Source organism: Cimex lectularius, unplaced genomic scaffold, assembly GCF_000648675.2.
Source record: "Cimex lectularius strain Harlan isolate CLEC.00 unplaced genomic scaffold, Clec_2.1 scaffold8, whole genome shotgun sequence".
NCBI classification, from domain to species: Eukaryota; Metazoa; Arthropoda; class Insecta; order Hemiptera; family Cimicidae; genus Cimex; species Cimex lectularius.
The window spans coordinates 3,473,681-3,492,033 of record NW_019392656.1 but is presented as its reverse complement, the minus strand read 5'-3'; the positions used below and the strand labels follow the sequence as shown (position 1 = coordinate 3,492,033).

Sequence of the window (18,353 nt, the reverse complement as noted above, 5' to 3'; positions counted from 1 at the left end):
TGTTGTTGAAATTTTGTGTAAATATGTACAAAATAGTTTTTTAAATATAAAATTAATATAACCAAGTTAACGGTATTATTTATTGGGATTCATAAAAATTAAACAACATTTATGATTTATTTTAAAACTTATTTATGCCCACCAACTTTACTTGGATGTTTTCCATTATTTAGACCAAATTAATGCATATTGATAGTTCATTAACAATTTACTAGTTAATTCTTGAGAAAAACTTCCTATAAATATAAAAATTGAAATTTAGTTTTACACTTTAACCACTGAATAGAAGAGAAATGAATGGAGAAATTCTGAAACATGTGTGAGGCAAAACCAATGAGAAAAGGCAGATCAGGTTAATCAGTGATGATTATACTGGAATCACCTACAACCATCTAAAGTGAAACCCTTAACGGGCACCCCCCCCTGTAGCTACTCTTAATGGAGAATTTTTCCTTTACCTGGAAAAATAGATAGGATTTATACATATTGTAAACCTCTTTATAATAGAATTCCTCCCATCCCGTCATGGACTCCGCCACCCACATTTCTAGAACAAACAAGTAATAAAAGTATATGAAATGCCTTTTTATTATTATTTTATTTTATGAGTAGTATTTAGTAACCGTTAATTAATGAGATATTAAGTACATAAGTATGTTGAGACGTAGGTTTAGAAAAACATTTTCCTTATCGTGCCAACATTTCGATCTTTATTGAGATCATCTTCAGGGCCTGGGATTTATAAACATTAAACATAAATGTGTGGTAATTAGTGACCGTTAATCGATAATTATTCAGGAATACTAAATTTCTGAATAATTAAACATAAATTTGAGTTGCATAAATTCATAAATACATGTAAAATGTGAAAAAATGAACTTATGCAATGATAGAAATTTTAGACTCAATCAAAGTATTTGTACTTATTTTGGTTGAAAATATGGAACACAATTTTTTTTTTCTTTTTTATAGAGAGCTGGTTTGTTAATATTTTTCTTTTAGATGAGTGAGTACAAATACTTTGATTGACTAAAATTTCTATCATTGCATAAATTCATTTTTTCACATCTTATGTGTATTTGTATAATTTAAACAATGTTTGTAAATCCCAGGCTCTGAAGATGATCTCAATAAAGATTGAACGTTGGCACGATAAGGAAAATGTTTTTCTAAACTTACGTCACACCAGACCGCATCTCACAATATCCAAATAATCATTTAATTTAATTTATTTATTTTAACAGAAGTTCCGTTCTTCCTCAAATATTCTGTTCTGTGTTCATTTAAATGTGGCTCTTCATTTTTGATAATTACATAGGTACATTTCCGAAAATTTCCCTTTCACTGAATTTGAATAAATTGTTCAAGCATTTGATGACATTTTTGGTTTTTACTATTTTTCTGGAAACTACTTTCTCTTTGTACATCCCATTTCTTCTTTGAAAGCTTCTCTTTTAAATATTAGACATATCGACCATGTGTTCATTCACGAACACTCTGGATCGAGGCATGGTCTTAGAAGAAAGCAAATAACAAACAATAAAGCAGGGCAAAACAAATAAATATTGACATATTTAAGTTCTTTTATAGGTGATCTCAAATTTCCTTGAAGACCGACTCAGTCCCAACATTGCCAAGGACTCTGGTGCCCACCAACTTGGTTGCTTTCACAGTTTTATTGCTTTACAATCTAACAATTAAAAAGTAGGTGAATAAATAAAAATTTGTATATTGGCTAAAAGGGGGTTAACCATCCAAATTCGCATTTAGATTATATTACTTTAAATTATTAAAGGGTTTAATGAAGGATTGTTTGTATAGTATCTAAAAGAAAAATATTAACAAACTAGCTCTTTACAAAAAAAGAAAAAAAAAATGTGTTCTTTATTCTCAATCAAATATTGGCTAAATTAATTTACAATAATAGTTATTTTCCATGCCCTTGTATGATGAAAGTTGGAGATCAGTAATAATTAAAGACCATTCGAAGAAGAGTATTTGCAGCTGAAAGTGGTTCTACTTTATGAACTCACCACTTCGAGCAGGGGCCACCCTTTTCTCTCGGACAAAATCAATAACTGGGTTAACTAGGTTTCCTCAAAATACCTTATGGCTATGTGTGAATATCCATTGATTGTCCCTGTATTCCGTGCAATTAGTTGATTGTTTTTTGATGCAAATTTGTCAAAAACGGTTTCCAACCGGCTCCTCTAATATAGCGACAAGGTAAAACTTCAATTTATATCGAGAACACAAAAGTAGCACAAACCTCACATTTTCCATTTTGTTACACTTCCCTGAATTTGAAATTATTCTATTTATAAAATGACAAACAGCCCATCAAGAAGTAATATTTGATGATTCAAGTTTCAAAAGTTTAGGTGATCACTGCGTATCAAAGTTCAATTTCCTAGTTTATAAATCATACAAAACATTTAAAACCATAATGTCTTTTCATTTATGCTATATTAAGATTTTAAATTTTAAAAAATGTTTTATTTTAAACGGAATTTTTAAAAAAAGAAAAATGGATATTTTTTAGTTTTGTTGGCAAGTAAATTTTTCTTTTTATAAAAATATTACTTAAAAATAATTTAAAAAAATATATAAATAAACTTAAATTACCAATTCAAAATGGTCATATCTTTTAAAATACAATATGGATAAGAATATTAATTATTCTTTTTATGTAAGGTCTTGGTTGAGATAAAAAAGTTGGGGGAGCCGAAGGTCATGGGTTCAAATCCCTCTCGTGACAGTGACTTTTTCATCTCAACCAAAACCTTACATAAATAGAATAATTAATATCGCCAATTGGACCACTAAACATAAATGGATTAATATATAATAAATTATAAATTTAATACAATATAAGATACGGTTTTAATAAAATGTAAAATATGAATATCTTAACTTAATGTCTTTTTATAAAAAATAATATGCTGATGATGGATGTAAACAACATGGTTATGTTTGCTAATATTAATTTTACTATATTATTACTTGTTGATCTTCATTGAACCGCAAAGAAAAAATATATTAAAATTGTTTATGACGATTGCTCAAGTGGTAGAGCAGCGGCGTATCAAGCCGAAGATCGTGGGTTCGAATCCCGCTCGTGTCATTGACTTTTTTATCTCAACTGAAAACCTTAATTAATTGTAAGATTATTTATTCATTTGAGTATCCACTTACAAGCTTTATAAGAGGTTAAATTATTCATAAATAATAATTAAATAATAATATACGTATAATAATGATTAAAAATGTAGACATATTCAAAAATAACAAATACAAATGTACTATTGTAAGTATTGTTTCACAGTACAGAAATGTCTAAAAATATAAAACAAATGAGAAGGAATAATAAGAAATAGTATGAAATAACAGAAATTTATAAACAAATCAAACTCAACTACTATTTGTATTAAAAGATTTGTAATAAAAAAAAAAAAAAAAAAAAAAAAAAAAGAGAGAGAGAGTCAGTTACTGTTGCACCATAAAATATTGATACTCAGCCGGAGAAACAGAAAAAGAAATTAGTATAAGAAAAGAAATGTAAAGCTAAGAAAGAGAGGGCTCGCGATGAACCAAAAAAAAAATAAATAAATGAAATAAAACCATTATCGTTAAAAAAAAGATTATTGGTGCTTACGTGCAAATGTTATTTTGCAAAAAACCTTCTTAGGTTCTCATTTTGAAATTTCACCTGCCATATAGGCTGGGTAAGGGAAGGGAGAAGGGTGGGCTGGACTGAAGCCGTTCGTCCAAAGGCTTGCCATATTTCCTTCGTATAGTGAGTTTTCTCAGTCTCTGGACTAAGTCACTTTGCTAGTAAAGAAATAAGTTATAAAAAGAAAATAATAATATAAAAATAAAAGTAATGTAATTCCGGTTGTGCAGGATGGCATAACGTCAAACTACCCTTTGGGTGTTGTGGACAAGGAGTCAACGACTTTATTAAACTTTATATTGATTTTGATATTTTACATATCCTATTCAGTAATTTGCTAAAAAATTCTTCTTCAATCGACTGGGTAACATTGCTGACCTAAAATAGTTGAGACAGTTAGTTCATCCTTCTTGGTTTTATATAAACCACCGAATACTTCATTCAAAATATTTTCAATTAAAAAGTCATGACCTGCCAGCACCAGGACCTGCATGACAAATATAAGTCAAAAGTAAACTTTGCTATTTTGTCAAATTAATTATCTTATAGTTCAGTCACTTCAAGCTCATTATGTGCAAAAAGTGACTGATCTCATTCTTCACCAGGACCCTTCAATTAGTTTCAAAAATTTCTAATATCCAGATTTAAAAATTAATCAATAAATTAGTTAATTTTTTTAATATTTAGCAAATTACTGAGCAGGTTATTATGTAAAATACCAAAATCAATATAAAGTTTAATAATTGGTAGTATTTTATAAATTGATGAAGATTTTACCTTTTGCTGCCTTATTTGTTCTTTTAATTTCAGAAATAACTATTGCATTTTCATGAACACCACTTCGAATTTTCAGAAATGGGAATAGATGGTGAAAGGGCTGCTCTTGTGAGCAACAGGGGGCTTTACACTGAGGAAGGCGGGAACCGAGGGGAGGGAATTGACGATGACGAAGAAGGGATCAACGGAGAAGACACTCCGCAGCAAGCCCCGCCACAGCCGCACAACATATTAGGCCAATTCCACGAAGATGCCCTGACCCAGGTTGGCATTTTAATCTGATCGAATAGAACGGAACAAAACAAAGTGTGGTATTTCAGGTCGGGGTCGGATCGTACCAGTGGTTATTATGCGCCACTGCTGGTTTCTGCTTCATGGCAGATGGTGTCCAGGTTTTTATAACTCCTTACCTAGAAACGAGCATTCAAGCAGAAATGTGTCTTGAAGATGAACAGAAACCTTGGATAAGTAAGTACAAGTAAATTTAAATAAATATAAAGTCAATACTAATTTATATTGTTAATAGGTGGTATAAGCATGATTGGTCTTCTTCTTGGTGCTCTTGCTTGCCCTCTTGCTGATCATATAGGAAGAAGAAGCTTATTACTTTTTGCACTGACAATCCATCTCATTTTCAATATTGCAGCAGCTTTCACTCCAACTTTTGGTGTGTTTATGACCACCAGGTTTGGGAGCTCATTTGGGTAAAATTAAATTACTTTAGTAAAACTTTTTGTAATGTTAATTATGACAAATCTAAACTGTTGATTTCAGGCTAGGAATATGTTACCCAGTCGCTTGTATCTACTTTGCCGAATTTCTTCCGCAAACAGCTCGTGGTAGGATATCGTTTCTTTTGCTGTTTTGGGCGCTTGGCGGGGCTTATGTTGTACTATTTGCAAGTGCTCTTCTTCCGACGACAGGTGTGCTTCAATAATATATTTAATCAGAAATCAAACTCATTTTTTCTTCATTCCAGGTGAAGAAATAATGTATGAAGTCAAAGAGCATCAAAGTGCCTGGCACAGAGTTTTGCTACTGAGCTGCTTACCAACCGTTTTTGCCTTGGCATCTTTGTGCTGTGTTTCTGAGTCAGTACGATACCTCTTGCATGCAGGGAAAGACGTTAATGCCATAATGATGTACCAGGTCGGTTTTCTAACAAAAATTTGCCATTTTAAACATTAAAAAAAATTTTTTTTAAATACTTTTCAAGTCTTTTCAACATAATTGCTTAAGAACGATGAAAAACGAACCTATTGATTTTCAGGTTTTGGGAGAATATTCACAGAATAGTGGGCTAAGATATAAAACTTATTTCTTATTGCGAGGGAAGGTAAAACTAAGATTGTACACCCTTTATGTACAATAATTACATTTTGACCCACCTTTTCCAAATGTTTGAATTCATCGAGTAGATGAATACTCGCATAGACTTAGAAGTTGGTCCTTTCTTTCCCTTTGTACATATCTTTGTTATAAAGCTGTGAATTTTGATGAAAACCCAACCAGTAAACAAATAGAATCCAAAATATTTCAATTAGATGTTTAAACACTAATCTCTCAGGCATGTTAACTTTCAATTGGAACATTTTTTTTAAAATTATAATCCACTCAGAACTTTTATACTTACTATAAAAGACAACAATACTAACTAGTCCATCATATTTATGTCAGTGGCTTTTATATTAAAAAAATCCATTAAATTGAAAACTAACTAAGTGAATACCAAACCATTTTAAAAACTCCTTTTATATTGCATCGCTTCAACAATGTTCTTTCAATATTTTAAAATAGTGCATTATTTTTGTTTAGCAAATGTACAAATGGAATGCAACAAGAAGCGCACAGTACCAATTGACGGAACTTGAACTGCCAAGCAAGGTCCCAACACCTAAGCCTCCTCCGGCGAAAACAGTCTGGGCTCAGATTTCTTATAACATCAACCAGGTAAAATTTTCTTCTAGAACTTTTACAAACAAGCAAGTTCCATTATATTTTATATGTTTCTATATTATAAAATTCATTCTATGGTTGTAAAAGAAGGCTAGCATAAAATACAGAAATGTTGAAACAATATGACCGAAGCTTTCAAAAGAAATATTTTTGATCATGTGTAATTAAGCTGTTTTTCATGCTGTACATTTTAATCAATTTTAATTAATTATACTTTTAATCTAAGGTTTTGGTTGAGATCAAAAAGAAAGTGTCATGAGCGGGATTCGAACCCATGAACTTCGGCTCAATACGCCAATAGCTCAAGTGGTTAGAGCAGCGGCTTATTGAGCCAAAGGTCATGAGTTCGAATCCCACTCATGACACTTGCTTTTTCATCTCAACCAAGACCTTAGATTAAAAGTATAATTAATTAAAATAATTAATATGGTAAATTATGACTGCTAAATGCATAAATGTTTCACCATCACAAAAGTAGGTTGATCAGTGAAGTTCAAAAGGTAGCTAAAGTCCACTCACAGACGCCAGTGGTTCATAGGAAAAATTTTTGCTTAGTTTTAGTTTAGTATTAGTTTAACTTATGTCTCCCCCTTAAATATTTATTTATATTGGGTCAATTTTGTGGGAAAAAAACTTCAGACACTTAAACTTTTATTTCTTGTCTAATTGCTCATGAGCCATTCTAACTCTCCAGGATAGCGGGATACGAATAGAAGCTTAATTATTTCAAACGGCATGATACTCCTCGATGGACATTTTTCTGAAAGGATTTTTGATGTTGAATTTAACAGCTCAATTAGTTTTTAATTTGAAGCAACCATTCTCAAGTAATTTGCACAAAACTATTACGAACATTGTTATTTAGAAAAACGACAGCTTAGCTCATGAGAAACTAGGCAAAAAATAAAAGTTTACGTGTTTATGTACCTTGTGGTTTCCCCTCCCCCCAAAAAAAACACAACCAAAAAATGAAAATAAAAACAAATAAAAAATATGGGTTACAGAAGTTAAACTCAACCTATGTTTTGTAGACAAGTGATTGTTCAACTGCTCTATTAATTATGTGGATTTGTTGAATCAATCAGCCATTTTTTCCATTTGGTCATATTGTAAATGAATTTCGAGCCACATCTTGGCTCCTCAGCACATTTAAAAATTTCCCCAGTCTCGTTTTCTAGCTATATTTGTGCAATAGCTACCTTAATGTCAAGCCTATTCTCTCTGATTTTCAAAATATGCTTGCCAGACAGTACTAGTGTCAGTCTTTGTCTCATTACAATGTATCACAGCGAATATATTTGCCTGTTTAGTTTTTCGATTCAATCAAAGAACTTGGACTACGCCAAAACTGTATTGCCATCGTACTACTTTCTCTTGTCTGGGCCTCGTTGGGATTCAGGTAAACTAATTTTTGTATACTTTACTGATTATTAAACACAATGTCAAATTATGATGACAAATGAAATTATGTCCACCGTATTAGATGTTTACAAAATGTTCCCATTGTTAATTATGCAGCTATTATGGATTAAGTATTTGGGTTCCGACACGGATACAAGAGCTTGCTGATGAAGAATACAATTCCAAAGTATTTACATTTTAGATTTTTACCATATAAAGATCTTTGTTGTATTTATTTTTCTCCACCACCAGGTGCAAATAGAAGAAGGGACTGAAGAAGTCGGACACTTGTACGTCTCAAACATGGAAAACATCCGTTTTGAAAATGTGTCGTTTCATTTAAGCACTTTTGCACACTTAACACTCTCACACATCACATTTCAGAGTTGCAACATAACAGAAGTTTCATTTACAAACATACTTTCGAGTAAGACATATTTCAGGGAGTCGTTTATAATGGGTTCAAGGTAAAATTTAATTTTAAAGGAGTGTAAATTGAATATTGCTCATTTCTTCATTATTATTTTAGCTTTATAGACACAGACTTCACGCCTGACAGGTTTGTGAATTGCACATTGATAAACAACACGGTAATGAACGTTGAGGCTCAATGCAGAACAGATCTTGACTTTAAATTAAGGCAATCAGACCTTATAACAGAGAACATAGTTAAACTTCTTTGTCCTTTTGCCGTATTTCTTTTTTCATCTGCTTGCTTCTATAATCTAAAAAGGTCAACAGTTGGAGGTTGGTATTTATTGCCCTGAATGTAATATATATGAAATAATTTTTTTTTCTTTTAGTTGTTGGAATGCTGCTTTGCAGCATTGGTTCTTTGGCCTGCTGGCTCTTCACTGATACAACGTCTCTACTAATTTTTGATTTTGTCTGGTCCCTTGTATTTTTGTTTGCCTTCAATGCAGTTAATATTATAACTGTGGAAGCTTTCCCGGTTCATTTGAGGTACAAGTTTTATTTAAAATTCGTATTTATGTTTATTATTCTATTTAAAATATTTTCAGGGCGACTGGATTTGGACTTTGCTTTGCCTGGTTCAGGGGAATGGGTCTTTGCTCAATGTTCCATAATTTCATGGTTGTACCTGGTTCTGTGCTGTCACTCCTGGTCGGTGGTGTTGCGCTTTTCCGCATGCCAGACACATCACACAACTTGATGTAAACTTTGAATCTGGTATTTGTTCAGTTGGTTTGCTTGGGTTTCAATTGTGGATGAAAATTCACTGAGCCTATGTCGATAAGTAAAGAACCAAATTAATCATAACGAAACAATCCCAAGACTGATAGGAGAAAATTCTAAATAAAAACCTAAAATCTTAAATTTGGAAAAAAAGTCAGATAAAAGCAGGAATTATAAAGTAGAATACGAATCGAATTCCCAAACAAGGAAGTAAAACTTTTAACTGAAATTACTTATGCATGCGATTGAATTATTGAACTTCTAGTTTCAATCTGAAAAAAAAGCTAGTCTTTACTATTAATAAAAAATAAAATGAAAATAATAATAACCACACTTTTTAATAAATATTGACAAAAAAAACCCAACTCATGGTTTTTTGAAAGATAGGAAATTTTTTTTTGCCTTAAATTATGGGAGAGTGTTTGTAAGTGAGAGATTAAATAAATTTAGTGAGATCAAGTTATTTTTGAAAATTTGAACACCAGATTAGAATTCAGAGAAAATTCAATTAAACGAAATGACAAGAAGACAAATATTGTCCATCACACAGTAACAGTAGTATTTTATATTCTCATACTCATTTTTCGGTCCACGTATGTGTAATTATTACAATGTAGCTAATATTTGATGAAAAAAGAAAACAACGCTCATAACGTGCTACAGCCAAAATTTTTTCGTTATGTGCTAACGCTTTAGCAATTCACTATATAATTTGAGAAAAGAACGTAGGGGATCAACTATTAAATTAAATTTGATTAATGATTTTAAACTATTTAAAAAATCATTGCCATATTATGTACATACATCGAATAGATTAAACTTGAAAAATAAACATTGAAAACTTATGTGAAAAATAATGTTTAGAATGTGCAATATTTCTAGTTTCTTGGTACACATTTAATAAGATTTAAAAAATAAATAAACAGCCAAAAGGTTAAAAGTTTATGTATTTTTGTGTACATTAATGCAAAAATGTTTTAACTGTTTAACTTTCTCTCTCTCTCTCTTTTTTTTTTTTTTTTTTCAATTGTTTGCCAGCACACCTGTTTTGTTTAAATAGAAAATAAGTTGTACATATTAAATTATTTTAAGTGAATTAAATTAAAGGCTGGCAAGACAGTGTGCAATGGAAATAAAGAAGTGCCTGTATGTGACGTCTTGCCAGAAAAGTGGTTTCTCTATTAGAACGTGCAATTCTATTTTGCCTGTTTCCAATTTCCCATTTCCACTTTTGAGAACCATTGGACATTATAACTTTATTATAATTAGTCCTTTTAGATATTATACTAACAAAAAAAAATAACATTCACTGTTTTAATAATGAAATCTTTAATGAATTACATAAAAATTAGAAAATTTAAAAGTAATTTTTTAACATTTAATATCATGAACATCAAGGAAATGTAAATAATAGTCTTTAGTGGTTACTGTGATGAAATATAATTTTATTGTATTATTTTATTACCTGTTAATATACAATTTTCATTTTGTCACTCTATAATACATATCACGGGTTACTTTAATAACCAAGTTGCTTTGAGATATATTTTGAATCTATTTCTAGTCATAATTAAACTAGAATTGTAGTGGGTATTTGATTTAAATTTCCGTCCTGTCTAAGAGCTGTTGATCGCAAGAAAGAAGGAAAAAACCAGCTTGGCTAACACGCTTCTGCATTTTGTCTGTTAATTTCTTGAAATGTTTAAATAATAATTGAATAATGTTATTTTTTGTTAATTAATTGAAGTTTATTTATGTTTTTAATTTAAATCAGCATTATGATGTTGTATTGTTTTCAATAAAGCATTTAAAGAAAAGTTTGATTATTTACTTGCTGGTACCCTAATGTAGTGGGTTCCCAAAGGCCTCATTTATTGTTAATGTATTTTTTATAATATAGACTTATAAATTATAATATACAATTTCATGGCAACCTAGAGCTGTAATTACCATAGTTGTTAAAGCAATTTGTACTCATTTTGGGGCCACAACAGTTTTAACTTTAGCGTTGATATGGCGACATCCCAGTAAGGTAAAGGGCCCATGTTTGAACTCAAGGCTGCTGGATTCTTAAAAATAGGCTTTTTTTCAAAACTCTGGCACTCCAGGCACCTCTGCCGTTGCAGACTCCTGTAATTATACATTGTAGTCCATCATATTAAAAATTCTGTATATTTTTGATAATACATGCATTTTTTATGATTTATTATTATGTTTAAAGAAATGATCTTAATTATTTATTATATTATTCACAGCACCTAATTTGCCAGAAAATAACACTCTCTTTTGTTATACCAGCCAAACATCAGGATTTAAAGTACAGGAGATATAAAAATATGTAAAATATTATTTTGCTTGGTATAAGATTAATAGTTTTATCGTTACTAATCATTTTGATAAACCTATCCCTGCTAAGTCATTCTGTCAGATGCTGTTCAGCATTTTGCAATCTTCAACTTGTCTGCATGACCACACAGTGAAATCTCACAATAAACCTGAAAAAAATTACAGAAGAAATTTTTTTCGTAAGCAAAAGGGTAAAAAAATTCCAATTTTAAATCTCGATGTAGGCTTGCAAGTGTAATGTAAATAATACGCAATGTCAATTTACAGAATGACAAGTTATGATTCTCAGGAATTCATGCAATATATTATTAACTTTAAATTAACATTCAAAATTTTCAGAATTCAAATGGTGGCCTGAAAATTGAAATTCTATTGAACTAGATTTAGGCCATCTTTAATTCAGGCCAGATAGTGAAACTTTTAGCTCTAGACTCTTTGGTATACTGCTTAATAGGTCTAAAAAATGCCAAATAAGCTGAAAGTTAACATTTAACAAACAGGAGCAAAAATAATTCAAAAAACTGTTACCTAGAGCGAAAAAATTATGCACAAAGATCATTACAGTTTGGGAAGTTCAGCTTTGCCAAAATGACTTTGAAAGTCTTAAGGACCTGTTGGGTAACTAATAAAAATAAGTAAACAGCTGGCAGGCTTTTGTAGTGTCCAAAAATAAAATTTTGAAACACAAAAGCAACAAAATATTCAACAATGCCAATTTTTTATATTGACAACACTTTCATCATAGTCTTCTTGTTCTGCCCATTCATTTTAATTTTTATTTGGTTCTTACCAATAATTTTGGTCTGCCTAGGTTTTCCGGCCTTTTGTCATTTCAATGGATAGGACTTCACTGTTTGGAAAATCTGGAAAGTTCAGCTTTGCAAAAACGATTTTGAAGGGCTTTGAATTTGATTTAAAAGGCAGACCTGCAGAGTGCAGGATAGCTAATGCAAATAGGTAAATAATCTGGTTGTCTTTTCTTCTAAACCACCCGCCAAAAAAATATACAACCAAACAATGTTATTTTTTGCTAATGACCTCATTTTGATCTATTCATCTAGAGATTGGTATGTTAACAACATATGTTCAGACTATTGGGCGCAGTTCGTCAATGTCTCAACTTTTAAATAATAAAGTCATTTGAAGTTATTTGTGGTTTTGTAAGGTTTTATATTTAATTTTTAATGCTAGGTTGTAGTAAGAATGAACCAAAAACCTAAATTGTTAATAGTGCTTATATATGTATGTTTTTATGCGTTTTGTATGGATGTCAATAGAAAGGTCATCATACTTTGGAAAGCTTCAGCTTCAGAGAACAACTACTGATGATGGCGAAAGGCCGAACGTGTCTGAAAGACTGAAGAAACTATGAAGCAGACCAAAATGATTGGAAACGACACTGCAGGTTTATCACTCTGCAGACCCCAAGAAGAAATCTCCCAAGTTCAGTTTCCAGAAGGATTTAATTAGCTCTGCCGAATAGCTAATGTAAATAGGAAAAAAGGGCAGCGAAGAGTGAGTAAAAAAAAGGGTTAGATTGTCGGTCGAGGTCTGGTTGAGTGATGTATTATTAAGGGACGGGGGTGGAAAAGGAGGGTGATAGATCCGGACCTTGATGTCACAGCCTGTATTTCCCAAGGCGACTGCGGCATAAGGAATAACAGCCAATAAAAAGGGCGGCCCTCGCCGTAAACAACTCTCCCTCTCCTATTATTTTATTCATTCCATCCCTCGGGTCCTCCTTTTTACGGCACCTTCTGATCAAGTCAGACCCCAACCCTCTAAACTCTCTGTTTCCGCCCATCCGTTTTATACATGCATGAAAAGGAATTTGGTTAATCAAAATACATTTTTTATTTATTTTTCTATTCACTTATTTTTGAATTGTAATAATGGGTCGGATTTGTAACAACATGCGAAGTGATCCAGTTTTGTCCATAGTTGCACAGCTCTTTCAAGTACGTCTATGATCTGTGTTTATAACTTAACAATAAAACGCTGAGACACAATACAAAAGGAGTACTTAATTAATATTTTCTGCAAATTTTGGTTTGACTTATGAAAAAGGTTAATTTAAGGTCTTTAGATCTTCAATTCCCGTGTCTGGGTGGTGAACCTGCAGCTTGGTGGCTTCAGATCATCCTGTTCAGCCCATCCTAGGCTGGCCTGAGTGTTATTTTGTCAAAAGTGTCCCTTTTATAAGTTTATGGTTTGTGGTCTTTTGGTTTTGTCTGCCTTTGCTTTATTGAGAAACCCGTTTAATTTCCTTATAAAAACTGATAAATAATTTATTTATTTTTATGTTACTAATAAACAAAGTCTGAAATATGAACCACCTTAAGAATTCGTAGTTCTAAGAAAAAGGTTATTTGAAGGCCATTAGATCTTCAATTCACGTGTCTGGGTGATAATGTAGCTTGGCGGCTTCAGATCCTCCTGAACAGCCTATCCTGGTTTCTTTTGGTATTTCAAACAAGTTACCGTAATTTCGCTATATTCGGAGGTTCGCCTGAGTGTAATTTTGTCAATAGTGCCCCTTTTATAATATTATGGCTTGTGGTCTTGTAGCTCTGTCTGCCTCTGCTTTATTTCGATACCAATTTAATTTCCTTATAAAAACTGATAAATAATTTGTTTATTTATTTTTATATTACTGATAAACAAAGTCTAAAATGACAACCACCTTAAGAATTCGTTGATCTAAAAAAAGGTTATTTAAAGGCCCTTGAGGGGGGGGGCGCAACGGTAAGCGTTGACTAGGCGGGCATCACTATACGGTAAAGTCCTGGGTTCGAATCCAGCTGAGTTCAAACCCGAGTTACTTATAAAGGGCTTTTTCAGGGTTCGTATAACCTCTATCCACAGGGACACCTTCTTTGTGGGCCCAGGCAAAGTCTGACCATCAACCCTGGTGCCTGGGGGTAATCAATCAATGATGGAGGCAAAATTCCCTATCCTTTCTTACCCCTTTCCTTTCCCTACCTTCCCCCCTCTGCTTTGGCAGAGGCTTCCTAGGTTACTGAACCCGCACCTCTCAGGCAACGGGTGCATCAGTAGGGGTTTCGTATGAACTACTGGTGGGCGATCAGTCCCACCTTAAAATAATACTGAACCACGGGAGTAGAGTATCCAAGCGGCTCTACTGATTGAGGTTGGACTCGTGGTGGTCGTGGTTTGTAAACAAATTGTACCTTAGCTGGAGGGTACCGGCCAACCGGAGCCGGAGATAGAGTGCCTTCTCTATCTCTCCGGGGGTGATGAAAGGCACGGCTTATAGACTGTGCCGGAAACCACAAAACTGCCTTTTTCAAGGCACATGTATGGATGGGCACTTCTGAACTTGGTTAACATTGCACCATCTCGCTAGCCAAGGGATATGAGAAGTCTATGCATGTAAAATCTTCCGGTGTTCTCTTTGAGAACGCTGGGCGTCTGAGAAGTCCCCTCGGGGATAAGTCCGGACGTTGAAGATCCTCACGGGTCTCAACACCCATGAATAAAGATGGGTTCGTATAACCTCGTATTTAAAATACACCCGTTTAAAAAAGAAAATAAAAAAACCTCAGGACCTCAATTCACGTGTCTTGGGGTGATGAACCTGTAGTTTGGTGTCTTGTAATCTATTGCCTATTCTCGGTTCTTTCTTTCAGACAAATTGCCAAAAATCTTCAGAGGTTCGCCTAGATTATGGTTTTTAGTCTTTGTCTTAGTTTTGTATGTCTCTGATTTATTGAGATGTTTTTATGTTCGTTATGAATACTGATATATAATTTGGCTTTTTCCATTATTATAACTGATAAACAAACGACTAAGTGGATAAACGCCATGAACTATGCGTTCAGAAAATCATCAGAAACGTTTAGATTTTTTTTAAAGCGAAATGGTAGCCTGTAAGATAGAGATTGTCATTGTTTTCCGGCGTACTACAAGGCCCGGCACTAAGGATCTTTATATACCTTATTTACATTAATTTTACCAAATTCGTCTTCCACTGAGGAAATCTTTGTTGCGTGATTTTCGATAAGGTCTTAGGAGTGATTCATTTCAATATTGCTGGTTAGATCTGTCGCTTCGACATTTGAACCTGGGAAATGGACATAAAAACGGTAAAAAACACAGGCGAACCACTCAAAAAGTGACACGCGCCTTACAGATAAATCAAGATGTCAGTTAACAGGTTTTACTCAAGTTGAGTTAAATACAAGTTAGCCTGATACGTACCTGGAAGTACCTAGCAAAATTCGACAATGGATTTGCCAAATACGCCATACGATAGATGTTACATCATCACCCCATAATGCAAAAGGCTACTTCATCCTTAAATTGCCCAATGTCAATTTAAACTTGTAAATTCGATATGTAACTGCAGCTGCTGCTGAAATCTTTAAATAAATGCTACATACAAAGAGGACCGAGCCAAGTTGGTATTGCCTATGTACCAATACAAAATCAACTAGCACATCGATTTAAGATCAAAACACTGTTTTAATTGTGAAAACTTTACCCTAAAGAACTACAATTAAGGAATCATTTTGAGATTTATTTGTGGTGATGAAACTGCAGAGGGTCGTTTTTGGCCGTCCTGGTCTGATTTCTTGATGACATGTAATTAATTATGTTGTGAGGTATATGCTAAGTCAGTTTGACTCATTATTGAACAAAGCTGTTTCATTAATGTATTAATTGGCGATGAGAAACGACCAAGCAACAGGTAACATTACCTCAGGAAGAACTCTCACAAAGATCCTACAATCAAATTTCAAAAAGACGTCAAGTCCCCCTTGTTATCGATCTTCCCCCAAAAAGTAGGGGGTTGTCTCGGTTCAATTTTGTCCTTTTAAGTCGTTTTCCTGCTAAGTTGTTTGTTGACGAAAAATCCGATATTTAAGGAGGACTGAAAAGAAGTGAGCGGGTAGAATGTATTCTAATTGAATTTTTACACGATTCTAGCAAATACTTTTATAAAAGGGAGAAGTCATCATCGATAGAAGTGTCTAAACAATGGATCTTAGAATTCGTGATTGTCAGGCCTGTAGATGATTAGGGTTGAAAGGGTAGCAACAACCCTAAAGTTCAAGTTTGTAAGTTCTTAGTGGTTTAAGCATGGTGTTCTTTTCATGTCAAATGATAATTTGGATGAGAAGCCACCAAGCTACAGGTAACATGACCTCAGGAAGAACTCTCACAAAGATCCAACAATCAAATTTCAAAAAGACATCAAGTCCCCCTTGTTATTATGGATCTTACCCCAAAAAGTAGTGGATTTTGACAGGAAGAGGAATAGAATGGTGGAAGAGTGATGGAGTGGAAGGTGAGGTTTATCTGGAGAGGTTTTATTGTATTAAGTTTGATACACCATTTTGAAAACCGTAGCTCTAATGAGTAGAGCTGATTCTGAATATTTTGGTGACCATTGGCTGGATCAGGGGATTAGAGGGCAATATGGCAGTGTCGTGTTAATAACAGTACCTTGCGGAATAATTGGTTTGGTCCGATGAGAAGAAGAGGGAGTGGATCTAAAGAAGTACCTATCGAAACAGCTGCAATTAAAAAGGAAAATCGATCGAGCCACACGCCCAGAGAGTAAAAAGCGATGTGCTGAATTGAAATGAACTCGGTCAGCGTTAGTTATTGACTCTTCAGGGCGCCTGGCCGGGAACGCAGGACCGCCGGTTCAGAAAAATTAAACAAGGGAATCGTGGTGAAGTCACACGGGAGACATAATTGTGCGGTGAGGTGTATGTCGCCGGGTTGGGCAGCATGCAACTTTCAGCCAATAAGGGACGTTATGGCCTGAGGGAGCGACCCCTTAACAGGATTAGAGCCGGCAATCCGCTCACTTCAATTATACTTTACACCTCCGTCTTCCTCAATGATTCACCCACCCGGGCACTTTTTACTCCGCCGCCGGAGGCTTTTTACGTCTCGTCCCACAGATTTAAAGCCGTAGGGAAACAAATTGGACTCGGTCCTCCCGGAACATTTCATGGCGTCGGGATATTAAGTTAAGAATTGAGAATTTATTAGAAGCCATTTCTCCCATTCTGGAGCACCGCTCTGCTAAATTTCAACCTTTTTCAATTAAAAATTCCACCACTTTTGTTAAAATTTCACGACTGTATTCTATTTCTATTATTCATCAAATATGTTGATTTATGTACATCCGTGGATATTTCGATCGATTGAGAAATCAGATTACATAATAATAAATTCGGAAATAAATTTCAACAAATTTAATCTTCCTCTAATTATAGTTTTTCTTTGATTTTCATGTACCAACTGCTGGCCAATAAAAGATAACAGGTTTTTAGGGAAAATTTCATTTTGAATAACTGATTACTGATTTATATATGCGCAAATCTTCACATGCATGAACCACCCAAAATAAAAATAAAAAACGAACTGCTCCCATGGAATAAAAAAAGACGAAGCTGTATTTATTTAGCATTAACGATTTGTTCGGAGATCGTGAGATACGGTCTGGCGTGATGTAGGTTTTAGAAAAAAAATTGTCTTTATCGTGCCAACGTTTCGATCTTTATTGAGATCATCTTCAGGGCTCAAGTGTTTGTTGTCCGTGTAGATGTTTCATTCTTGTGTGCCCTGTTGAGAGTGCCCACAAGACACAACACGACACACAAAAATGACACATCTACTTAGAAAACAAACACTTTGAGCCCTGAAGATGATCTCAATAAAGATCGAAACGTTGGCACGATAAAGAAAATGTTTTTCTAAAACCTACGTCACACCAGACCGCATCTCACTATCTCCGAATAATCAATGACTAACGGTCGCTAACCACCACACATTAACGATCTACTTAAGCCATAACATAAAAAATTAAATGGAACACATGGAAAACCTAGTATGCTTTTTCATTTATCAACTGAAAGTCAAAATTAAAAACCAAATATATGCCAAACCTGTACGAAGTAATTTTCAGACCGCTATTCACCTATGGCAGTGAAGTATGGGAAAGTGCGGCACATAGTAATCTCAA

The 18,353-nt window shown here is 33.6% G+C and overlaps 1 protein-coding gene across 1 annotated transcript; it reads left to right on the top strand.

Annotated features, from left to right (window-relative positions):
• Nucleotides 1-2,067: 2,067 nt before the first annotated feature.
• Nucleotides 2,068-9,445, top strand: LOC106664676 (synaptic vesicle glycoprotein 2B-like). Its single transcript, XM_014390609.2, has 13 exons — nt 2,068-2,226; nt 4,527-4,714; nt 4,771-4,918; nt 4,977-5,154; nt 5,225-5,373; nt 5,430-5,599; nt 6,266-6,400; nt 7,717-7,805; nt 7,925-7,994; nt 8,060-8,274; nt 8,337-8,554; nt 8,611-8,770; nt 8,830-9,445. Exons 2-13 carry the CDS (start codon nt 4,529-4,531, stop codon nt 8,984-8,986), a joined length of 1,875 nt encoding a protein of 624 aa, XP_014246095.1. The 5' UTR covers nt 2,068-2,226; nt 4,527-4,528; the 3' UTR covers nt 8,987-9,445.
• Nucleotides 9,446-18,353: the final 8,908 nt, after the last annotated feature.